General features: G+C 38.0%; 1 protein-coding gene across 2 annotated transcripts in view; it reads left to right on the top strand.

Moving 5' to 3' along the window:
• Positions 1 to 24,723, top strand: part of LOC306990737 (protein FAM107B) — a 38,066-nt gene extending 13,343 nt beyond the window's left edge. Inside the window, exons 2-5 of one of the 2 annotated variants that reach the window (XM_079597958.1) lie at positions 4,522 to 4,579; positions 15,249 to 15,480; positions 23,264 to 23,420; positions 23,520 to 24,723. In XM_079597958.1, the coding sequence (XP_079454084.1) occupies positions 4,522 to 4,579; positions 15,249 to 15,480; positions 23,264 to 23,420; positions 23,520 to 23,636 (564 nt within the window). In that variant the 3' untranslated portion in view covers positions 23,637 to 24,723. Of the gene's footprint in view, positions 1 to 4,521; positions 4,580 to 6,681; positions 6,896 to 15,248; positions 15,481 to 23,263; positions 23,421 to 23,519 lie in introns of those variants that run through there. The other variant, XM_079597959.1, reaches the window with a different exon arrangement.
• The last annotated feature ends 2,000 nt before the right edge of the window (positions 24,724 to 26,723 follow it).

Genomic DNA, 26,723 nt, shown 5'->3' with positions numbered 1-26,723 from the left:
TTTTCACCATAAAATAAAATGGTAATTCATAATGTTTGCTTCTAAAAACCATCAATTTGTCTGTATTATACAGTGAAATTACGTACTGTATATTGCAATGTTGAACTTGTCATTTTCACCATAATATGGTAAGGCATCTTAAATAACAGGTTTATACTGTAGCATTTTAACAAAATGTATTTATTTATTTATCTTAAATAAATAAATATTTATTATTTAAATATCATTTTGAGTTTATTTGTTCATGTTTAATGTTTGTTTTTGTTGTATTCTGTTCATGTCTGTGTTTCAAGGTTGGTTTTTCTAGCTTGTTAATTAGTTTCAGTCTTCCTCCGTATGTCCTCATGGTTACTGACTGGTTTATGGTTTATTTCTGTTCAGGTGTGTTTAGTTAATTGGCCCCTCTACTGTCTATTTAAGCCCTGTTTTTCTTTCAGTTCATTGTCAGTTCTATTGTTGTTCTGTTCCAAGTTCCAGAGGTTCTTTAGTCTTTTGTAAAGTTTTGAGTTTGTTTAATAAAAGAAGCTGATGCATCTAGATCCTGGCAACTTTCTTTTGTGCTGCTACCGTCGATTGTGACACTTCTAATGGAAGTGCTGTCATTGCAGCTATAACTTTGATTTCAAAGTGCCAATTGTTTCTACATAAAAATTAACTTGGCATACTCTAGTATAGTATAGTTTAGTGCAGTGTATTAACCATTAACTTGAATGAAAAAAACTATTGAAACATTTGTCAAAATATATACACTACACCATAGACTCACTATACTAAACTTAAATATGCACACATTCATACTGTATATCAATACTATATTGTACTGTACTGGAACTTGCACTATACTGCAAGTCAAGTCACTGGTCAAGCAAACACACATTGTGGATTCTAGACTGTAAACTATCCGGCAGTGTTCCTATCAAAAAGGTGATTGGCCCTTTAGATGAAAGCTTCCATTCCTACTGTTGCAAAGCATTAAGATTTCTACCATTTATTTTTTAAATAGTGGTCTGTCTCTCGCTTACTTCTGCACTGCACTTATCTATATCTAGTATAGCACTATGCTATACTGTACTTTACAGTATGCTATTTGTTCTTTCACAGTTTTAGAGATGGCCTGTATTGTTTAACGTTTAATTGGTTCATTTGTGTCTGTGTTGTCTGAATAATCACAGTCATACTGACATATTGACTGGCTTAACAAGATATATGAAGCCCAATTCCACACTTAATGGACTGAAGGGCATTCCATAATTAAAGGAGAGCATTCAGTGCCGAATAAATCCAATTCAGATCTCATTCATACTATTAAACACCACTCTACCATTCACGGAACGCTGCTCCAAATATGGATTGACTCTTAGTGAGCATAAGCTTATTTCAACCTGATTCCATTGTTACTTGAGGAGGCTTTGCATCTTTCAGCCTCTTAGTAAGTCTTTGTTGATTATAATACTGTGTAAAGCCTCTCTCCCAATGAGAGGACACAAATCCCCTTTAAATACAAGCAAATTAATTACATCTCAATAAAGCTTCCTTCTTTTTTTATGTCAGGCCTGAGAAGCTCGCTCAGAGGAAACACATTGATATTTGTGCAGGTGAATAAAAATCCTCTGTTGGTTTTGTTTGCAAAGGGTGTGTAAGGAACAGCTAAACAGAAACGATTGCACTGAATTTTCCCTCTAGGTTGTAAGAGGTCTATATACGCCTGAAATTAAAGACATTTGTTCTTTCCTCAGAATGTCACTCTCTTTTATTTCCCGATTTCCATGCCCTTGCTGTGAGTGATAAGACAGTGAGGCCCTTGTGAAGACACCAAGCCTGAGCAAGCTTCTCCTAGCAACTGCAACTACAGTATCCATTCACTCAGCTAGAGGGTTCTGCATTGAATATAGCCCAGGAAAGAGCCGGAAAAGAGTCCTCAGGCATTCATTTGTAACTGCGGGCTGTAGAAAAGCTGGGTCCACTCAAATAAAAAAGGGGTGCTCCCACTGCTGGATCACAAAACTTTACATCTTGAGTTTAAATACTGGAATTGAATATGAATATGTTTTGGTTCTGTTTCTGTTTGCCTGTGTTTCTTGTCATTGTAAGTTGACTTGTATCCGAAATCACCCCTTATACCATTTGTAGTTGTGTCCGAAACCATTGTGGATGTTACCGAGTGCACTCGTTCAATCCCACAATGCACCGCAATAATGAGTGTACAACCGATGTATGCTCAATGGCTAGAAAATACCCATAATGCACCGTGACGGTAGCGCTGAATGAATTTCCACGTCCCGCTAGAATATGGCGCCTTTAGCTCAATCATCCATCTATCCATTTTCCAAACTGCTGGTCCAATGTGGTTACAGCATAATATCATACAGGTATAAATTCATTTTAAAATGATTTAATTAAGGTTCATAGATAGTTTCCATGACAGAGGTCAAGATGAATATTTTAATTTTACTACTGGAGCTGCCAGTTTGCCAAGTTTCAAATGATTATTAAACGGCAAGCACAAACTACGCAAAAGCGACAGACCTTCAGACGCAATTGGTATCCAAATTATGTCACTCGGTTTTATTCACTCCTTCAAGTGGACTATATTAGTGGAGTAATGTAGGGAATAGTGAATATAGGGAATAGGGTATAGGGGGCGATTTTAAACACAGCCCTGGTTTCCTCTTGTCTGCCACTTAATTACTGATTACGTCCACCTGTGGTTCATTTTGTTCCCTCGTGTACCTCTGTGTATTTAAGTCCTGAGTTTCCTTTGTTCAGTTGTCTGTTCTATGTTACGTAAAGTGAGTTTAGCCTAAGCGCCTTCTCATTAGTCTATCTTTGTCGATTCGGTAGCTCTGCTCTAAGGGATCTAGACTCTCTTGTGGCATGGCTCAGACTAGCTTGAGGTTCTCATTTCAGCATTGAAGCTTAAGGGCCTTTTCTAACATGGTTATATTTGTTACTGGGAGCAGTGTTGTGCAAGGTGTACCCCTGACACATTATATGGCTCAGGGCTCAGGCCTTTGAGTTTTAGTGCCTAGGTTTTTAGATTGGTTTGAACCAAAAGAGGGCAAGCATTGGTCAACATAGCGTAGTTAATATTGGTGTCCCCATAGTGTCAGCAACTAGTTCCCCTTAGTGTTCTCTAAAAAAGGGAATGTCTTCGGGTTACCTGAGAAAGGGAACGAAACGTTGCATCACGTTGCCAGGCGCTGGGGTATTTGCTGGGGTATACCTTGTGACATCATCACCATATTTGCTGGGGTATACCTTGTGACATCATCACCATATTTGCTGGGGTATACCTTGTGACATCATCACCAATGCGTCAGCCAATGATTAGTGTGATTTTACACATGCTTCAGGCACTGGATTCCACGAGGACACGTTCCCATAGCGTCAGCAACTGGCGTAGCATCTTCTTTCCTTTCTCAGGGAACAGGGGTTACATCAATTTTATGGAATTGTACAACAGGAAAAGCTCTTGGACTTAGAAATCAATATGCAGATCTAAAACAAAAATGAAATTTTCAATTTTAAAACTTAAAATTTGTTGGCATTCTCACGGCGTTCCAAAAACTGTGTAACATTAAATGAAAATCGGTTTGGCATCAATAATGTAAAATGGCATCATTGAATTCTGGTGGATCTAATGATGCCAAATTTGAACGAGATGTAAGAATTAGATTCATTTTCAGTCACATGTTAGTGTTTACCTCACACAAAAGTCATGCAGATACTTGTATGGTATTGTTATGGTGTTTTTGGTCCATTTTTCAAAGTGCAGCATTAAAGGATTAGTTCACTTTTAAAATGAAAATTCTGTCATCATATACCAGACAGTTTTTGGTTCCCATTGACTTCCATAGTAGGAAATAAATATACTATGGAAGTCAATGGGAACCAAAAACTGTCTGGTTACTGACATTCTTCTAAATATCTCCCTTTGTGTTCAGCAGAGGAAAGAAATTCATACAGGTTTGAAACAACTTAAGGGTGAGTATATGATGACAGAATTTTCACTTTAAAAGTGAACTAATCCTTTAACATTCTACTGAACATCTCGTTTTTTGTTACTAAACATAAAAGTTTGGAACGACATGAGGAAAAGGAAATTATTTTTGGATGAACTATTCAAGAATGGTCTAAAACTATTGTATTAAACTCAAAACCCTGTGTAAAATTGTTCTAAGAAGGTTTTTTTTTCTGACCCTAAGATTCGGCCTTTATTTTCTAGAGCATAGAAATGCTACTCCTTGCTAGAATTGCACGGCAAGAGAAAAGGACTGGAACAGCCGGTTTCATGTTACAACAGCAGAAGCATAGTTAATGTGCTTCCACCTTTCCTGGATCCATGACAACTGAACTCACCCATAATATATCCTAAATCAATTGGAGAAAGGAGCAAGCAGACAGAGAGTCAGTAATGCTGTGATTGATGAGAGCGATGTGAATATTTGTAAGCTGATAAGCCTCTTTTTTTCTCTCTCTTCTCTCTCTCTCTCTCTCTCTCTCGCACGACGCACGCATCAGAAGGGATACAACATTGAGCAGCAGAGTGTGAAAAACGGAAAACACCTGAATGGAGTGGGTAAGTCTACACTCACGCGTCCTTGAGAACAATGAAAGCCGCCCAACAGCCATGCAGAGGAACAATGCAATGTTGCCACGGCTCCTTCTGTTCCACGCAAATGTCTTTGACCTTGTTTCTTGACACGTCACGGCTGAGTCAAAAAGACTTCCCAAGTTCCATGCTTCCTGACGTAAAATAATAATAAAGGCTTTTAAATGTGCCATGTGCCACTGGCCTTGAAAAGTTCTTCATATGATCTAGGAGCAAAGACGAAAAAATAAGCTGTTTTTAATAGATGCTAAGTTTAAGTTTAGTTGTTTGGCAAGAAACGTCAAACTTGTGAAATTAATATAGAATTGTGATCAAGTCGAAATTATTTATATAGGGCTTTTCACAATACACATGGTTTCAAAGCAGCTTTAGAGAAAATCATGATGTTAATGTTTATAATATCTTAATATCTTCATGCCTAATGTTGTAGTCGCATTTAGCAGATTAGAGCTGGCCGATAATATTGTTTACGTTTTGCGATAATACAAGGAATCAAGAAGCTGAGCTATATTGGCTTGTGTATATATATTTATATATATCGCTTGACGTTATCCAACGTTATACAGTATATAGAGCTTTGCGATAATAGTTTCTGCAGCGATATAAACAATCACACAGCCAAGATTTACTGTATAGTACAGTATATATTGCTATATGTGAGTATACTCTATGCATGCAGATAAAGTAGGATGTACTATACAACTTTTAATATATCCCTGACGATAATATAGTTTACCTTTTTTTGACGATATAACAATCAAGCAGTTGAGACTTGTTAAATAGTCAAGCCGGTCACACTAAATGCGTCTCTATAACACGCATTGTGTTTATCGTGCAATTTATACGCAAAAATTAGTTTTTTACATGCATAGGATACGCATGGGTAGGTTTAGGCTAGGTTTAGTAGTGGTGTGGGGTGCGTGTGTATTATACGTTTGATTAGGATTAGTGGTGTGGGGTGCGTGTGTATTACACGCAATGAAGTGCGTATCAAACGCACGCGAAAACTGCGTATCATATGGACGTAAAAACTAATTTTTCCGTATATTGCACGATAAACACAATGCGTGCTATAGAGACACATTTTCATGAGATCAGGCTGAAATACTATAGGCTACATACCGCTTAACGTGAGTTTACTGTATGTATGCAGGTAAGATTGGATATACTTAGTAGATAGTAGTTATTCTTTATTAAGTATTAAGTTGTTAATTAATCTGATCACAGGTATGATTATATCTTATGATTTGCAACAGCTTCGAATGACTTAGCCCTACGGTGGCCCAGTAGTGCACAACACAACAAAAACAAGCCTCAACAAAACAAACTAAGTAAGCTCATCAAATCAGAATTTAGAGTCAGAACTACTGTGTCTGTTTTTACAATATTAGTTTTGAGTCTTTTATTTTTCAATTAAAATTCAAAAGTCAGGGACCGTAAAGCAGTCGCAATAGCAAAATAGAAAATATCGTGATTGCTGAATTTTTTTTTTTGCTTTGCACCAATAACACATGGCTATTTAATAGCCTATATTAAACTGTTTTTTTTTTTTTTACAAAAATAATAAGATTGTGATATGTTACAATGATATGAAATTCCTCATACCATCATATGCAATTTTATAACTATCATCCAACCATTACATATTCATATTAGTTTTAATATTAAAATGATTTTCTTATATAACTAACAAATCTCCCACAGAAGCCCTATTTCCAGTGTGAAAAAAACAAACATTCCATGGATTATCAAGTTAAGATGAGCCTGATGGTCATGTCCAGAGATGTTGATTTGTGTAATCCTGAATGTTAACATGAACATTGCGTGATCGTAAGATGAATCACTCTGTGTGTGTTTTTTGTTTTAATTGCCCAGTGTATGAGTTTGTGAAGGATGAAAGCTTTTTGGTAGTCTAATGGTTAATGTGAGATCTAGCAGAAGCGCGAGAGAGGGAGAGATTAAGCCCTCCACTAATCCCATCGGACTCCTGAGAAAGAGAGAGAGAGAGAGGGTATGTGTGTGTGAAAAATAAAGTTGGGAGGAGCAGGAGGGGCGTATCTTTGATGCCCAGCGGTCACATGACTGTTTACACTGTGAGAGAGGAGGCATGTGTGTGAAGAACAGCAGAAACTCAAAAGAAACGGCCTTCACATAAACATGTAGGATATCTCACACACATACACGCACACAAAGGCAACAGCAGGATGGACCAGAGATTTGAACACAGTTTGTATCCCCCTGAGGGCCAGCCCAGCAGACCCAGAGATGTACTTGTTAAGTCAGGTAAGACAGATACAACAGACTGTGGCTGAGATTACAGGATGCTGAACCGATGATGCTGTATTGTGCAGGAAAACTTTACTAGGGGTCTGTATTTCAATACCAAGGATAAGATAGAAGAAATTAATAGATTTGTAGTATTCATTGAGTTTCAGTGTATTATTACTGTAGTAATAACAGATTAATAAACTGTTTTATATTTTACATCAAGATACATTCACACTGATGCATTTGTTATGCTTTGCCAAAAAAAAAAAAAAAAAGATCTATCTGCTTTAAACTAAAAATGTCTGTTTTTAGGGTTAAACGTATAATGTTTTTAAGAACAAGCTGGTGTAGAATATAAAAGACAAACTAAGAAGGCAAAAGAATGACATGAATGACACTTAAATACATCAGTTTGGTGAGAAACAGGGAGCCATGCTTTCTCAGAGACTTGTTACTCATGGAGTCTTGCTGCACAGTGAGGCAACAGACTTCAGAAACTCTTTGCTTGCCATTAGAAATGCACCATTTGACACTTTCTGAATTGTACTTTTGTCAGTTGGTGGTAAACTTGTGGCAATTTGTAGGTGACAGTAGGTTAAGTGACAAGAAGGATCATCTTTCACAATTTTGCTGTTGTAATGTTTTACCAGCAGTATCTTACTTTGTGTTTGTTTTAGCCGAAAAGCGCAAGGTCCACAATGCATTTCTGCCTGACCATGATCGACACCAATAAACCCTGCTTTGTGTATTTGAACAGTTATCTTAAATCATCCATCTCAGAATACCCAGCTTTTAAACAAACACACTTTTCACCAACATATCTTGGAAGTCTATTAAGCAATTTCTATGTGAATTAAACCTCAAAGGGATAGTCACCCAAAAATGAATTCACACACCATAATGTTGTTCCAAATCCGTATGACTTTCTTGCTTATGTGAAACACAAAAGACTATATTTGTAATAATGTTTAACTGGTTTTGCCCATTAAAATGGAGGTCAGTGAGGTCCAAAACATCATGGCACCCCACTGACTTTCATTGTACGTTTTTTTCCAAATATATTTTTCTGTGTTTTCTACAGAGTACAGAAATGCATGCTGGTTTGGAACAAGAGTGAAAAGAGTTCATTTTTGAGTGAACTATCCCATTTTATTCTTTGATATTCTATTCAAGTACACATAAAACAGCTTAGGAAAAAAGAGAATGATCCAAGTTAGTCATATAAACTCTTTTTATTTACTCATCCAGTCTAGATTTAGATGCTTGAAATAGGTTATATTGTGCTATTGTCCTTAGAGACTGCTGCGTTGTTTCTTGCTGGGCACCTTTATAATGCTAATTCCCTGTCTGAGAGCTGTGCCTAAATTTTATGGCTTGCCAAGGACTAGTATTCAGCGGGGATTATGGGAAATGGCACCGCACTTCCACACAAACACACCCACTCATGGGAGAATGGGATCCCAGGGCATCCTCTGAGAATGCTGACGTCGCCATGACAACTGTCAGCATTCTATTTGTATACAATCCAATGTGGGAACAAACTAACTTCTTATGTAACAGGAGATTTTTTGTTTTTTCATCAAAAAAATTATTTTTAATACTGAATGCCTGGTGATTAACAAGACAATACACTGCATTTGATGTGATTCAGAGGAATCTAAACTGTGCTAGCCTACCAGTATTGACTTAAAGAGATAGTACACTCAAAAATAAAAATTGTCCTATAATTTACTCACCCTCAAGCCATTCTTGGTGTATAAGACTTTCTCCTTTCAGCCAAACACAATCTGAGTTAAAATGTAAAATATCCTTGCTCTTCCCAGCTTTATAATGGAGAGAATATAGTCACTGAGTTTGTTGAAGCCCAAAAAACGCATTTATCCATCATAAACGTAATCTATCCGGCTCTATGGTGTTAATAAAGGCTTTTATGAAGCGAAGCAATGCTTTTTTTTGTCTGGGTTGTAAGAAAAATATCCATATTTATAACTTTATAATCTCTGGCTTCCTGTAACGGCCGTCTGCGAGTCTAGTGCCGGTGGAAGAGTGACCTCTGACCCCATGCATGACGTAGGATGTAGGAGTAGCGTAAGCTTAGGGGAGAGTAAGGCCCGGATCACACCTAACGCTTTTTTCAGGTTCGAAAACTCGAGGCGCACAGCACTGCTAAAAAAATACCCGATCACACCTGAAATAGTAGTTCGCTGCGGTTTTTATGTTGCTAAGCAACCACCGAGTCAGCTGTCAGTCTAATAGCGAGCACGCGCGTAAACTGTCACATTGTAAACTCGTAAAATCATAGAGCTCCGGGCCGGGTAACCCGAAACAGCCACCACAAGTTTCTCCTCCATCATAGTCTATGGACGTTGAAGCAACTGTAAACTTCCGCCACGACCACAACGGAAGGCCCGCCTCTCAATTCATTCGATTGGACAGTGGATTCATTCATGGCGCTTTTTCAGCTCGGAGTTGATTTTTTTTTTCAACTTCAAAAACGCGAGGCGCAGCAGGCGGTAAATCGCGAGGCGCAGCAGGCGGTAATACGCGAGGCGCAGCAGGCGGTAATACGCGAGGCGCAGCAGGCGGTAAAACGCGAGGCGCAGCAGGCGGTAAAACGCGAGGCGCAGCAGGCGGTAAATCGCGAGGCGCAGCAGGCGGTAATACGCGTGGCGCAGCAGGAGGTAATACGCGAGGCGCAGCAGGCGGTAAAACGCGAGGCGCAGCAGGCGGTAAAACGCGAGGCGCAGCAGGCGGTAAAACGCGAGGCGCAGCAGGCGGTAAAACGCGAGGCGCAGCAGGCGGTAAAACGCGAGGCGCAGCAGGCGCAAAAACAGCGCGCAGAACGCTCACTGCCATAGGAAAATAATAGAAAAAAGGAGCCCCTCACTGCAAAAAACACGTTAGGTGTTAGAGGCCTTAATGCCTCTCGCGGTTCAAACAAAAAGGGCTGGGTAATAAACTCAAGCTCCTCCCACATTTCTCTTTTAAAAAATCTCGTTTTAGACTTCTAATTCGTGAGCTGTGTTTTGTTTTGCTCTATCCTCCGCGCTTCCGCATTCGTCAATACGTCTTGCGTCGGGTCAGAGGTCACTCTTCCGCCGGAACTAGACTTGCAGGCAGCCGTTACCAGAAGCCAGTCATTATAGTTCATAAAGTTATAAATATGGATATTTTTCTTACAAAAACGCAACGCTCAGCTTCAGAAGGCCTGGGAAGAACCTGGATATTTTTAAATACAACTCTGACTGTGTTTGGCTGAAAGAAGAGTGTCTTATACACCTAGGATGAAACCAATGTAATCCAAAATGAATTCAGATTCTTAAGGCACATTTCAGAATGTTTTTGATCGGAAAAATTTGAAGTTTGTTCTTTTTAAATGCTGCCTAAAATAATCCAAATTCTCTTCAAAATAATAGTGGACATCTGTTCATACTCTGTATACTTCATCACCTGTGTGATTCTGAGGGGAAATGACTCCATTCATCCACTAAATATCAAAGAAAAGTGCACTTCTGAAAGCACCATTTATTTGCCACTTCGTCTGGTGTTTTGTAATCTAAAGTGTCCAAATACTTTTTTTAGGACCATTGTATTTCAAAGTGCCATGGTACTGTTCTGTCTTGAAAGGGTTAGCATATTAGCACACTTTTGATTTTAGTAGTCCTACTGAATCACTTTTGGTTATGTTGGGTATATAAGGAAACACCTGCTGTAACCACACAAACAGACACCACACAAAATCGAATTAACCCCACAATGTATCATGCAATTCTTGGAAATAGACTCAGATCTGATCAGCAGAAGCCCTTGACTTTCCTGTCTCTGTGACTCCAGGGTTTGTGGGGGATGTTGATAAATGCATTATGCCCATAATAGAGGGATATTCATTTTCAGAGCAGACACAGTCCACCGTCTGTTGCTCTTCACCATGTTACTGATCCCTAATCGATGAGATCAAGGACAGGCTTCCAGAGACACAGATTATGTAGCAATACAAAACATTTAGTAGCGCTTGTGTATATGTGTGTAAGTACTTTTATCCCATACTGAATTATATCTGTAAGCTCTGGATAAATACACAGAAATCATTAGTATTTCATAACCATGACGCAACATTCTCGCAGCACATAACATTGAAGTGGGCCACACATATGCTCACGGTTTACTCAGTTAACAGCAGGCAGACATTGCAACACATTCATTTGCAAAAAAAAAAAAGCCATATTTGCACGATCACTTGAAATATACTTATCTGTCTCACAGAGATTTTGGTAACACTTTACAATAAGGTTCATTAGTTAACATTTGTTAATGTTTTAACTAACATGAACTCACAATGAGCAATATTTGTTACTGTATTTATTAATCTTTGTTAATGTTAGTTCAAAAATACAGCTTTTCATTGTTTGTTCATGTTACTTCACAGTGCACTAATGTTAACAAACACAACCTTTGGTTTTAATAACGTATTAACACTTGTTAAAAAATTATATTAACTAAGATTAATAAATGCTGAAGAAGTATTGTTCATTCTCAGTTCATGTTAACTAAAGTTGTTAACTAGTGAAACCTTATTGTAAAGTGTTACCGATATTTTTTTGTAATAATTTTGTAAATATTTATATTTCATATGATTTTTTATCATTGCTACATAAGCCCACATACTGTGTAGACTCTTTGACTTCCTTGTGCCAACACGCTCTCTGGCCAACCAGTGCTTATGGATTCATAATCCTCATAAACATGAAATATCTCTTTTAATGGATCAACAGCATTCAGTATGGACAACATAAGGTCCATATCAGTGATGTTAATCCGATGGACTGTGAGAGATTTACTTTTAGCTTTATTTTTCCTGATGATGCACATGATATTTTCATATTTTAGCAAAATTTTGTTTATCTTTAGATGTTAGGAAAAGTGAAAACAACAATTTAGAGAGCAGTTGTCAACTGGGCAATATATAAAACTTCTGTAGATCTAAAACTATATTTATTTATTTTTCATTTTCTGAAAGAAAATATGGTGTTTTTCCCTAACAAATGCACTGCCACAATGTATTGTGGGTTACATGCTTATCATGCTTATCATTCATCTGCAGCATGAAGTGATATGAAGTGAAGTGAAATGTATAATGTATAGTTTGTTCCCTTACAGAGAGTATGAGCAATATAGTAATACAATAAACTGAGAATATAAGAAAAAAGGATTTAGTACGCAACAGAAACAAGAGTCTTTAGTTTATAACTTAGAATATAGGTTTTAAAAATAGAGGGGAAAGCTTTATTTACTTGTTTGAAAAAAATCTTTGGTGTAAACCTGCTAACCTCTGGGCTACAAATACTTTCACATCATGAATTCCCTTCATCCTCTGTCCTGTCATCATCAACATCATTTCACCCCAGTCCTCTTCTCGTGCACTCTGATTGAGAAGTGCTAAGAACGGAGCTCAGCTTTTTTAATATTGAATGGTGGAGACTGTCTCTGGTTCCTCCTCCAAGCACAGCATTGTTCTGAGCAAGCTTCAATGCATATGACACCTGATCTGCTGTCACTTTAGCACGGATCACTGCACTTTTAATCTGTCCTATCCTGAGAGGAGTGTCTTTATGCAGTTCAGCTGGCTTGCATTATGGATCTGGATACAAGTGTGTTCTTTAGTGGTGATGAATTACAAACTGGTACTGAACCAGTACTATTTAATAACCTCCTACTTTTCTAAACATACTGACTACACTCAATTTTCTTTAAAGGTAGGGTTGGTAATCCTGTTCAGAAACATTTTTTTTTATACTGGGTGAAATGGTCCTTCCATTCTGATAGTAGTCAATACATTATGTGTTCAGAAAAAGGAATGAAAAAAATCTGACCTCTGTAGCAGCTGTAGGACATTAAAAACTCTGACCAATCACTGCCATTCGGTGCGAATGTAAAGAACCAATCAGATTCCTTCATGTCTCGTGCCCGAGCACCACTGCGTGCACAGCAGTGATGCGCGGGTCAATGTATAAACAACCCGCACCCAGTGTTGCCAGATTGGGCGGATTCCCGCCCAATTGGGCGGTTTTGAATTTGATTGTGCGGGTAAAAAAGGGTTTGGGCGGGTGGACAAAATTTGGGCTGGTTTGGGGTCAGTTCGGCGGTTTTCAAACATCTACATTTTAAAGTATAATTGGTTAAAAAACTAAACTAAAGTGTGCATGTAGTGCATAAAATCGGTCATCATGACATTTACAACACACACACACGCAGCGCAGAGTCAGCTGGCGTTGGTGTTGACGTCACCGGCGAGCACGCACTTTCAGCCAATCAACGAGGGATCAGCAGGAAGACGCGATTTAGCGCGATAACTTGTAGCTGTATATTCAAGTGATCGCTAATGCCAAAGTGACATGCAGTAAATTGCATCTACAGTAAAAATTTAGATAGTGAGCAATAAACGTACACATGTGGGGGTTGATGACTTGATGGTGAATAACTGAGAGGAGAGCACAGTTGAATTACTTGAATTGAAACTGAATATGGGACGACAGAGTCATTTCCATGGTCATGTCATGTGCACACTAGCCTAACCAGACATCTGCCATTTTTACACCGTGCAGACTGCATGCACTCTTGTCCCTGAAAGCTGCTGAAAAAGGTTTGAATCAACGATTAATCAGTTTTGACTGCTAAATTCTGCGTTATGTTTTGCAATGTGTTCTTCCGAGGGCGTAAGTCATTGTTCATTTCTTGATTGCCGTTTTGACAGTGTCCACCTGGACATTTAAAGTCATATTTGCTAATTCTCCTTAATTATTGCCCTGGTTTGATGCGTTTTCCTTGGAAATTTGTTTATTTTTAATTATTATTTATTATTTAATTTACCATCGTTATTTTGTTTTAAGGAGATACAAATTGTGCTTATCAACCTTGAATGACATGGCCATAAAATTATATCACATTATTTTGGTAGTAAAATTTTGGGCGGTTTTTTCTTGGAGTGGGCGGGTTTTGGTGAGCTGTTGGGCTGGAAATCACCGTCCCAATCTGGCAACACTGCCCGCACCCGACCAACGTTTTCAACTAACCGCCCGCTTAGACGGAGGAACTAGGGGTGCGCATTTTTCAGAATGCTGTATGATATAGCCTAGTGTTTTGTAATAAAGGCTTGATTTATTCATTTATTTCGTTTCATTTACTTAACAGTTAAGATGCTGCATGTGTTTATCCAGTCTAATCGACGTGTGCGTCTCTCCCTGGACTTTCCCAACAAAAATCCCGCCCCCTCTCAGCAAATAGGCTACATAAAACTGACATTACTGAGCTATATGCGTTTAAAAGTAGCCTATTAAAATGGCACAATGGCATTGCTCAGTTCAACGCGTTGGGAAATCGGGCATTTTGTCCCGCGTCAGCTTTTATTCAAAAGTTAATAACGCGCTCAACATTCAAAAGGTAAATAAGGATTTCCCACTTTCATCTGCAGACTGCTCGTGCGTCATCCTCGCGCAGTTATTCAGCCAATAAAGTGTAGACCTATGTATTTCATAGAACATTGTGTCTAGTACTATATAAATTACAAAGGTAAACGACCCGACCGACCGCGACCCGAATATCATTAAAAATATTTTTGGATGACTCGTAACCGCGGGTAACCGCAGGCACCCGCTCATTTTGGATCAACCCGCGCATCACTGGTAGGTACATGCAGCTGACTCCAAACGTGGATGCGCGTTCATGTTTGTGGGGGGGCGTAGCTTTGGACGGAGCACTGACAGGAGGGGGCGGAGCTTAGAAGAGGTGCCACTTTCAAATCTGGCTAGCTCTCCAACATTACCTACTCTAGCTTTAAGCAAAATATTTATTTATCTCTTTTGGTGAAATATGCCAGAGTGTGTTATTTATTCAATATTAGGGGAACAAGAACACAAGTGCAAAATTTGGAAATTTTTATCAGTAAAGTATCTTTGGGGTCAGAAATGATCATTCACATCAGTTCATTGTCTGAGTGTGATGTTGTGTTAGAGGTTTGGTGGTGTAAAGTTCCCCAATTCGCTGGAGGAAATGAAGGTAAGGCATTTCCTCCCAATCCCAGAGGAACGTAAACACTCTGAATGTCCACCTGCTACTTTCAGGAAACCTGCTTCGGCTCACATGGAATCATTTAAACTGGAGCAGAGACAAGTAGTGTATGTAGTAGTGTGTGTAAATGCTGGCTCTCTGATGTGGGCTGTATGCTCCAACATCCCACTTACTGCTGTTTATTATGGTCTTCTTTTGCGTCAATCTCTGTCTTTCTTCTCGCAGTTAAAAGAAGTCAGGAAGGGAAACGTTACTTCCTTTCAATAAAATCCTTCCTCTCACATTGTTTTCTCTCTGTTCTCAGCCTCAGCGTATGCTGATATTCAATGGGAACAGCCTCATCAGCCGAGAACCCCGGACAGGGATCCATTTGGTTACCCTCATCGCGAGATCCCCCCATTGGCCAGTTACGCTCCTCAGCCTGATTACATGACAGCGGATGATGATCTCATCAAGCCCAAAAAGCTGATTAATCCCGTGAAAGCCTCTAAAAGCCACCAGGAGCTTCATCGGGAGTTGCTTTTGAACCAAAAACGGTATGAGGATACACAGTACATACACACGCATCTGCTTAATGACAGGTAATACTCACATAAATCCACATGTACCAGATGTGGCCCGGATCTGGGCCGACACGATGTTTCTGTCTGTGTTAACAATGTAACAAAGTTAAAAGCTCAGGGAAGAAGTGGCGGGAACTGGTGATCATTCAACATAGCTTTATTAATAAAACAAACAACAAAATGAAAGTAAGGCGGCAGCCCCTCAAGGACAACTGCCACATTCATAGTTACATGTTACATCAATAAATTCATGGAATGGCATAGTTTTATTAGCAGCATGTTGTACGATAATGTTTATCTACAACCTGCACAACTAGGATTTAACTCTGGCTAATCAATTATCCCCAAATTAGAGATTTATTTTAGATTTGTCTCATTTTTTATTTTTACAGCTTTACTTGCCTTGAAATATGTAAGCCCAAACTTTTAAATTAACACTAAAAACTGAGATGAAAAATTTACTTCAGAAAGAAATGTACCTTTGCTATGGTTAAATGAATGTTCAGTGATATCTTACGAAAAATATTTGTATTTTTTTCACTCTATATAGTGTTGATATGGCAACTAGTAAATACGTAAATAAGTGAATAAACACTAGCATGTGTGGAAACTTTTAAACCACGTTGGTGACAACTAGCCCCGTTAGTTGTGCCCCGCTCTCCCCCAGAGATTAAAGTTTGTTAGTTTGATCCCAACCAAATGCAAGACATGAGCTATCATCTCTGTGCTCCCGAGCAAGATATTTAACTCTACTGTAGGTTGCAGTCTGTGTAATACATGTCTTGTAAGTCGCTTTAGATAAAAGTGTCTGATAATTGACTACTCACAGGTAAACGCATAAATCACATAGTTTACAGTTCAACCAGAGTTGGAGATTAGGACATGTTGATTCTGGAACAACCAATCAGGACATAGAAGTTAGGGTTTAGGTTTAGGTTTAGAGTGGCTATAAGGTTTAAACAACAGTAGTATCAACCTTTTTTCCCTCTGATTTCACGGCTTGTTAATTTCCAGTTAAGGATATGCTTAGGATTGTGTTTTTGGACAGGACAAACATGGGCTGGAGTGATGGTCACTAGTTGGCTACTTACTTTCTCAGCACATCTGGACAGGTTTTGGTTAATATTTTGAAAAAAAATTGTTATTTTGAACAACCCATAATATATAATTTCAAACTTACTTTTTTTTTTTTATCTGCAATGGAGCATATGACTTAATGGTAACACTTTATTTTGATGGTCCCTTTTGAACATTCTGTTGACTATAACTTTGCAACTGCATGTCAACTAAGTAAGGGTTAATGCCCGACGACGAGGTGTCCATTGTCAGGTTTTAATGGACGATGGCGAGGTGTAAAACCTGACAATGGACACCTCGAAGGGCATTAACCCGCTTATACCATGGTCACTTGCCAAATAACACATTTTTAAAACATTAGTTTATATTTTAATTAGTTTTACAATCGAAATATAAAGTTACAAGTTACAAACAATAACTTGGTTTCCTTGGTTATGCCTGATAGTTTATTTAGGTGTCCTCTATCACTTTTTAACGGACACCCTGCAGCCAATCAGAATCGAGTATTCACCCAGACCATGGTATAACTCTCATTAGAGTATTAGTAGACTGTCTGCTTAATATTTGACAACTCTTTATTGTGATGGTCCCCCAATTCTACTGACTATAAGTAACTTTGCAACTTATTCTAACCCTAACCCTACCAGTCCACTAATACTCTACTAATACTCTAATGAGAGTTAGAAGACATGTAGGTGCACCGTTACTTATAGTCAACAAAATGTGTTAAAGGAACCATCAAAATAAAGTGAAACTGACTTGATAATTTCATTACTATTTGTTGTTTTCAGCAACAATAAATCAGTAAGCAAAAAATAAACCAAATTCTCCAAGTACTGAAACAGAGGGCCTTCAGTTTTTTCCCTCAGATTCCATGCTGTCTGTGCTAGCACTTTGATCAGCATTGCACAGTTGCTTAGTAATGTCACCCCCCACTTCTATAATACCAGTAAATGTGGTAAAGGTGAACACGGAGCGTCTTAGCAGAGGGGTCTAAAGCCCTCAGGAGCGGCAACAGAACCCCTTTATCCTTCCCCCTCTTTCCATTCCTCTCTTTCCTAGACACTTTAGGAGGTTTAAGATTTAAAGAACGCAAGGCTCAGTCAATTAGAGATATAGTGTTCACATCCCACGCGGGTCCTGCATTGTGTTTTTCACACAGGGGAAATGAGCACTTATCTAAAGTGGGCAACGATAGAGCTTTGCTGTTTATGCCGCAGATCCTGTGACACAGCAAAGGGTGCTCTTGAGTGCGTTGTCATTTTCAGCGGTGAGATTTTAGACAGAAACAGGTCTGTAGTGTTGGAGAGGAATTAACTAAGTCCACGCACATATTGTGGCTACATACTGTTGTCACTCCTCTTCATAATCTTGTTCTGTACACAGAGTTTGGTTATTTATGCAAGTGTTAAGTGCATGGCAGTATAGCCTAAAAGTAGCATCACTAATTTGTACTGCGATAAAACATCATGTTCCGAGTTGGGCAAATGGGCATTCTGATTCATTTTAGCATTCTTGTAGTGTAGCTAAATACTTTTTTGCTTGCAGCTATTGGTGCATTGAAATCATGTTGGAGTGCTTGTATTTGCAAGTTGATAACAATGAAAAAAAAAAAAAAAAGAATAACAATTTGTTTGACTTATCATAATGTATTCTAATTATAATGTTGATGTGACCATTTTGTTTGTAGCTCAGTTATGGCTAGCCAGAGCTCATTCAGCTATGAGGAAACAAATTTGAGTAAAGTAAATTTCCCATCATTCTCTGTGATAACACACAAAATGATAAAGTACAGATATAAAGCATTAATCAAACATCTAATATGAATCTTTTTGGTAACACTTTAGTAAACACTTTTTACTGTTGACTATAAGTTACTTTGCACCTATGTCAACTAACTCTCATTAGAGTATTAACAGACTGTCTGGTTAATATCTGCAAACTCTTTATTGTGATGCTCCCTAACAGACATTCTACTAACTACAAGTAACTTTGCAACTACATGTTAACTTATCCTAACCCTAACCCTACCAGTCCACTAATACTCTACTAACAGACATGTAACGTAGTCAACAGAATGTGTTAAAGGGACCATCAAAATAAAGTAAAACCATCTTTTTGTTCTTATTTACGTCAGGAAGTAAATATGAAAATAAACTTCTCCAGCAAATCCATTTTATCAATATACCAAAATCACCTGAATGCCTGCCGTGTCAAGGAACTTTCCAGGTTGGCTTGAATGTGTCATATCCTCATGCAGTTCTCAGCTGGTTTCCAACTGAAGCTAAGCAGGATTCAGCCGGGTCATTTCATGGATGGGAGACCTCGTAGTGAAGGGAGTACTATGGCCCGGTTTCACAGACAGGGTTTAAATTAGGACACTTAATTAGCTTTTATAAATGTGCCTTAGAAAAAGCATTACTGGTACATTTTAGTCTGGGACTATATTCAAGCCTTGTCTGTGAAACTGTGAAAAATGCAGTCCTTTGGCTTAAACCAGGATCCTGTCAATTTGTAGGTTGTTTTTTGATCTGCTTCCTGGCAACATTTGCCCACTGGTCTCTCTCTATCCACCATGGCTTCCTAATCATTTCCATGCACATACATTCAATTGCACATACATAAATCGCAGTGTTCCTGTCCCAAAAAGCACCCTATGCTCTAATGGTCCTCTTCTGAGTATATACTTCCGTGACATAAAGCTGCTTTGACTGTAGGGTAGGAGTCTGCTGCAGAGCTCGTATGGATTAAGGGCAGATAGCAACTGCAAAGTGGACACTCGTGAGCACCCTTCTGAAACCTAGAATGATAAAGGGGGTGTTTCAGGGCTTTTCAGTTCCCTTCCTAAAGGGCCACGACCTGCAGAGTTCAATCCTAAACCGAACACACTTGACTGTAATGATCAAGTAATCCTAAAGACGTTGATTGGCTGGTTCTGATGTGTTTAATTAGGGTTGAAACTAAACCCTCCAGGTCGTGGCCCTCTAGCCCTGTCCTACGGTCTTGTGGACTTAACACACATGCTGCAGCCATTACAAAGCAAGGATGCAAGTGCACATGAAGTGTGCCATAGCATCGCAAACAGCATCGCAAAGTTGTGTGGCTGGAACGACAGCTCTCGACCTGTGGTTAAAAGCATAATTTCTTGTTTACATGACATCTGGACTTAATAAATACTTATCTTGAGTAGGGCTGCATACCGATTAATCGCAACTAATCATTTGCAGAATAAAAGTTTTTGTTTACATCATATATGTGTGTGTACTGTGTAAAATAATTATATATTTATAAATACACACACATGCATGTATATTTTAAAAAAATATGTACATGTTTATATACATTTTTATATTTAAATATAATTTATATGATATATAATTATAAATACTTAATATATAAATAGATTTTTTTTCTTAAAATTATACATGCATGTTTGTGTATTTATATATACATAATTATTATACACAGTACACACACATATATGATGTAAACAAAAACTTTTATTCTGCAAACAACTAGTTGCGATTAATTGTTATGTAGCCCTAATCTTGAGCCAAATAAGCAAGCTGACATACATACAAATGTCAATCAGGTCATTTAGTTTGTCAAGAGATTTAAAGCACTGTTTTTGAAGAGTGTGTATGTGCACACAAGTTTTGGTACGCAAGAACGAGCCTATGATTGAATCTGGAAATAAATTAAATTAAATTAACACAGCGTGATTTATGATTCCAAACCTCATCACAAGTCAGATTGTGGATTGATAACTTTTAGAATTTTCCATTGGTAAGAGGAAGAGTTGTAGTCTGACCAGCAGGTTTAAACACTAAGGTAGTTTAGCTATTTTCATGCTATCGTTTTAAAATAGCTTCCCCAACACTTTAATATTTGCCGGAACTAAAATTCTCAGGAACACTGTAAAAAAAAAAAATCATGATTTGTTATCACAACATTTTATCTTTTGTCAAATCAACTTTGATAACTAATGTGTGAAGATAACACTATTTTGAGTTTCTGTTTTTTTAAACCATTCTTCTTCATTGTATTAACTCAAAAAAAATTATTACAACGAACTCAAATTTTTAAGGCAACAAGGTAACTTGCATTTTTAAGTTAAACCAACATTTTTTTTACAATGAAGGTGGCCCTTCAGGAGCAGGATTGGACACCGTTGACTTTGACCAACATGTAGTACCAGTACTAATCCAGCTATCTCGTGTGCTAAGACTAATAGGAACCGATGGAGTTGCAGACAGCATGAATGGAGGGCCGATGTATTAGAGGCTTTCATTACAGAGAAAAAGTCACTGTTTGTGTGGGTACATTCATTAGTGTGTGCTCTCTGTTCCACTACCAAACACTTTAAGCCACAGAGAGCTTTCTGGCACAGTGCCGTGTCGGCCATTAAGCAAGTATCTTTTAGTTACAGTTGGCACTTTTGCCTCTTTGGTGCTGAGGGACCCTGCAGAAGACAGTCAATCTGTAGAGGACATGAAAAGAGAGAGAGAAAGGGATGGGGATCTCACATCCACACAGATATCAGTGGGCATCAAAAGTGGCACAGTGAGCGCAAGGGTGGCAGAGGAAATGGGTCCCTTTCAGAACAGCGCCTCTTTTCTCAAGCCTTCTCCAGATAAGCCTTTTTTATGTGGCAGTGATGTAGCAGAGCTCTTTACGATAAGTTAAACCAAACGCTGAAAGAAATCAGTCAGGAGAAGTGATGCTAAAAGAAGGCACTAAAAGGGGGGAGACAAATTCGGCTCGTATGTCACTGTTAGCCATGATAGGGAAAAAGACACCATCTATGGATCATTTCAGGAACAGGTCGATGCCAACGATCCGAACAAAGGTTCAGCAAGTGAGTATTCATAGCCGAGAGCTGAGATAGGGCTAAAGAGCAGCGTGATATTATTATGAGGAGCTTCCAGGAGCCGTCCGGGGGCCTGATGTCTCTTTTGTTATCTTCATTAAATGTCCCTTGTGTTTATTTGTTGTTGTCTGGCTGTCTCTTCAGCTTGAAGGACACCATCTAAATTAACAGGGATGCCAATTGGAACTCCCACATCTGCTGAACTCCACACACACACACACACACACACTTGCTTCCCCTCCTCTCAGCACCCGTGGCGCCACCTCCCTGTGGAGAGAACAAGCTCACGTAATTTAATTATCAGTCTGTCTGTATGTGTGAGGGTGGGTGTGCATATGTCTATCCTGGCACTAAAGTTAATAATTATCACGTGTGTTAACAGCAGCTTGGCACCTTGAAGAAACGGTTGTGAGGAGTTAGGCAGCATTGGTCAGAATTGATGGAAGAATAATCTATATTATTATTCAGCCAAGCTGCACTTTGACAAACAAGCACACAGTTCTGATGTCAGGTCTGTCAAAATGAGCCGTTGTATGGTATTAGCCTTGACTATATATGACTAAGATGGAAAGTCATAACACTGGAAATGTGAAGGATAAAAACAGCAGGAAACTAATGGATGTTCTGACACGCTTTACAGTCAAACAGCTCTACATATTTTCACAGGCTACAATATAACAGATTTTCATAATACATTTTTTGTACATTCACACCTTTTCTTTTATTAAAAAAAAGCAAACAAGTTTTACAAAGCACACTAATCTGATTAGTGCCACTAACATGACAATACTGCCACCTGCGGGGGGACTTATGGACTGCATCAGCTAATCATGTGTTTTCTATTCTATTCCATTCTTTTTTTTTTATTCTACCTTTTTCTATTCTGTTTTATTCGTTTTATCTACTCTATTCTTTTTTATTCTGTTAGCTATTTTACTCTTTGTTGTTGTTTTTTACCATGTATTTGCTATATTTGTATTGTGATTTTTAATTATAATTTTTAGTTGCTGTTTTCTATTCTATTCTATTTACTTTCCTTTCCTTTGCTCTGTTTGTTGTATTCTAATCTTTATTTACATTCTACTGTAGTCTATTGCTTTCTATTCTATTATTTTCCTTTCCTTTGCTTTCCTCTGTTTGTTGTATTCTAATCTTTGTTTTTTTATTTCTTCTGTGGTATATTCTAATATATTCCTTTCCTTTCCTTTCCTTTCCTTTCCTTTCCTTTCCTTTCCTTTCCTTTCCTTTCCTTTCCTTTGCTTTCTTTTGCTCTGTTTGTTGTATTCTAATCTTTGTTTTTTTATTTCTTCTGTGGTATATTCTAATATATTCCTTTCCTTTCCTTTCCTTTCCTTTCCTTTCCTTTCCTTTCCTTTCCTTTGCTTTCTTTTGCTCTGTTTGTTGTATTCTAATCTTTGTTTTTTTTATTTCTTCTGTGGTATATTCTAATCTATTCCTTTCCTTTCCTTTCCTTTCCTTTCCTTTCCTTTCCTTTCCTTTCCTTTCCATTCCTTTCCTTTCCTTTCCTTTCCTTTCCTTTCCTTTCCATTCCTTTCCTTTCCTTTCCTTTGCTCTGTTTGTTGTATTCTAATCTTTGTTTTTTTATTTCTTCTGTGGTATATTCTATTCTATTCTATTTTTTTTTTATTTTTTTTATCTTATCTAATTTCCTCTGATTTCTATTGTTTTATTTTCTCTTTTTTGTTCTCTTTTCGAGTGTGCCCTATTCTATTATGTTCTATTAATTATTTTTCTTGTTCATTCTGTTCCGTTCTTTCTTTCTTTTCTATTTGATTTGTTACTCCTCAGAGGTGTTAGTGTGGAGAGCAAGCCAGAACTGCAGCGTGTGTTGGAGCAAAGGAAGAGAGAGCAGATGATAAAACAGAGAAAGCAGGAGGAGGAAGCCCGGAGGAAAATCTCTCCGCTGGAACAGGAGCTTCTCAAGAGACACCAGAAACTAGAGGAGGTACTGTAGAAACCATACATTATTTCATACGACTCAATATCCTGTTTAAACACCAACCAACTAACAGACTGATATACATCTGTGTGTTTTGTGCTTTAGCTGGAGAAGGAGCAAGCGAGTGTGGAGGACAGCAACTGCAGCGCCCCGGAGTTCATCAAAGTTAAGGAGAACCTGAGACGAACGTCCTTTACAAGTTCTGGAGAGAAGGAGGTGTAGGGACACAGACTGGATCCAGATGTGTGTGTGTGTTTGTGCACAGCCAGTAACATAGAGACCTAAACACTGAGCTTCTCTACTGCCTGTCTCACACCAAGCTTCAGAGAGGACAGAGATAAAGACAGGACTCAAAGATCCTCTGCTGCATCTCCACTTCATGAAGCGGTTTAAAGAGACAGCGACCAGAAACAGTGTGCTGTTTTTCTGCTCTGGATTGGACATGATGGGTTAAAGATTAACTGTCCAGGCTGCTTGTGTGTGTGTGTGTGTGCGTGTGTGCGTGTGTGCGTGTGTGCGTGTGTGTGTGTGTGTGTGTGTGTGTGTGTGTGTGTGTGTGTGTGTGTGTGTGTGTGTGTGTGTGTGTGTGTGTGTGTGTGTGTGTGTGTGTGTGTGTGTGTGTGTGTGTGTGTGTGTGTGTGTGTGTGTGTGTGCGTGTGTGCGTGTGTGCGTGTATGCATGGATGGACAGCTAAGTTCTGGTTCTGTCACATTAGATAAAAAAGTGAAAACAAGGTACAAGGAGTAGTTTTCAGAGTCTATTTCTCTCTGACCGAAAGGCTGAACATTAATAAGGCGACAATTAGACGAACATATCAGTATTATAGACAAATTATTGCTTATTGCTTACCAAACCGCCAAATATTTGTTCATCGCCTAATTTTAAACGTTGTCTCTTACACTTAACAATCAGCACTTGTCACTTTTAAATGAAAATATAACAACTACTATTGTTTTCAGCCTTCGTCACCCGTGTGTACACATTGATCATTACTACAACGATGGCTAAAATAATGATGCACCATCACACGAAGCTAACTATTTAATTCGACACGTCAGAGAGTTAAACCTGTGTGAAAATAGAGTCGTCTGGTTTTGCTTATTCCAGTGCCTTTGTTTAAGTAAAGCAACAGTATGGGCTGCCCGACTGTTAATGTGGTTTCAATGTATGTTGTACAGAATTGAGTTCATAATCGTTATGAATCTTTATGAAATGTTCCATAATGTGGCGGAAAAAGTGAAGTTTCTTTCAAATGATTTGCTGCTTCTTTGTTTAAACAAACATTTACAAATGAAAAATAGAACACTAATGGCTGAAACATGTTTAAAGTGCTATATGTCCACACTCAGACCATTTATTTTATTATTTTTATTTAACATATTCATGTTTCCATAATTTCCCTGTTTTAGATTGTTTTGAAGTCAAATTTAAATAATATGTAATTTCTGCCTTTTCTGGCCCCTAAAGCCATTGGATAATACAACCATCAATTTGTTACTTGAGTACAATTCAGTGTTTATTAAAATCATAAGGAAATATAAGAGTAGGCTATATATTTTTTTTGTAGCTTTAGCCATGACCTTTTGATTGTTATAAACAGAGAACTTACACAATAAATAAAAGGTACTTCATATAAATAAAATAAAAAATATATAGTAATAATAAATGTACATTTTGATTTTGTGCCCCTTATTTCCTGTCATTAAATAATGTGTTAGTATTCTTTTATTCAAACATATACCAACAACAACAAAATCTTGCAAAACACACTTGCAAAGAAAACCGTCTACATGCACCAACAAGTTAACAATAAGCTATCAAGTTCAACTGTTCAATGCCAGCTCCCTGTCCGCAGGGCCAGGCATCCAGAATGTGTGTGTGCGTGTGTGTGTGTGTGTGTGTGTGTGTGTGTGTGTGTGTGTGTGTGTGTGTGTTGTGAATCTTACCTAGCTGCTCTAAAAGTGAAGTGTCTTGATGCTACAGGAGGTCACAGGGCCGGTTCAGGGTTATCATGCTCGGTTTCACTTTAATGGGTTCTCAATGGAGTTTTTATTTTTTTTCCACTGATGGAAATTCTCCATCTCGTCCTCCATCCAGCTTCTCGATGGCTTCTTAATTAGAGGGACAGGTAACACTATATCCCGAATCACAAGACCCTTTGTCCACAAAAACACGCTATCCACCTCTAATCTGTTTAATCCCTAAGAATCTTCAGGATCCGATTTGTTGTGCTCTAGTAAACAAGGGCTAAATTGTTTGACGCGAGGCAGTTGTGAACCTGAACTGAACGATGGCACACCTGAACTACAGGCAACACAACAGCCTGAACATGAACACACACGCTACAGGTGCAAACGCAAACCAGGCCAACACACAATGCATCTGCTATCAATCAATCATATGATTCATTTGCATTTTAAACCAAACTAATAACTGATCTGAATCCAATATTACAAAAATGATAATCAATTGATAAGCACATTTAGCCATTAGTGACAGAAACTAGTTATCACACTTTCAGTGAGTTTTATTTTTGAAGGATAGTTTGTTCACACAAAACCTTAAAGTTGCACTGCCATTCAAAATGTTGAGGTTGGTAAGATTTTGTAATGCTTTTGACAGTCTCTTGACCAAATCTGACTTGATTTGAGCAAGAATATCATAAATATCATTACAATTTCTAATAACTGTTTTCTATTTTAATATTAACATTTAATTTATTCCTGTGATCAAAGCTGAATTTTCAGGATCATTACTCCAGTCTTCAGAGTCACATGATCCTTCAGAAATCATTCTAATGATGATTTGCTGCTCAAGAAACATCTATTTTTATCAATGTTTTGACAACAGTGTTTTTTTTTATTATTATTATTCTTTGAAAAGAGAAGAAAATTCAAAAGAACAGCATTTATTGAAATATATATTTTTGTAACCATATAAATGTCTTTACTGTCACTTTTGGTCAATTTAATTTACACTTGCTGAATAAAAATATTAATTTCTAAAAATAAAATCTTACTGACCTGCATTTTTGAAGAATATTCAGCAATTTAGCATAGCATTTAATGATGATTGCAATGGATGTATTAATGATTTGTAATATTAACAGTATGGAAGGGAAAACGCCTTTTTAATTATCAGGAGAATAATCAGTGAACAAGATTTTTTCTGAATTTATTATACAATAGAATCTGTATTTATAGTTTCCTCCCTCGTGTATTGTAAACAGTAAAAAAAACAGGCAAAATCCATGACATTATTGCCAAAAAGGATAAAGTTTAATGAACATATAGTTGTGCGTGTAGTCTA

Source organism: Phoxinus phoxinus (genome assembly GCF_949152265.1).
Source record: "Phoxinus phoxinus genome assembly, chromosome: 22".
Lineage (NCBI taxonomy): Eukaryota > Metazoa > Chordata > Actinopteri > Cypriniformes > Leuciscidae > Phoxinus > Phoxinus phoxinus.
This window is presented reverse-complemented; position numbering and strand designations above follow the sequence as displayed.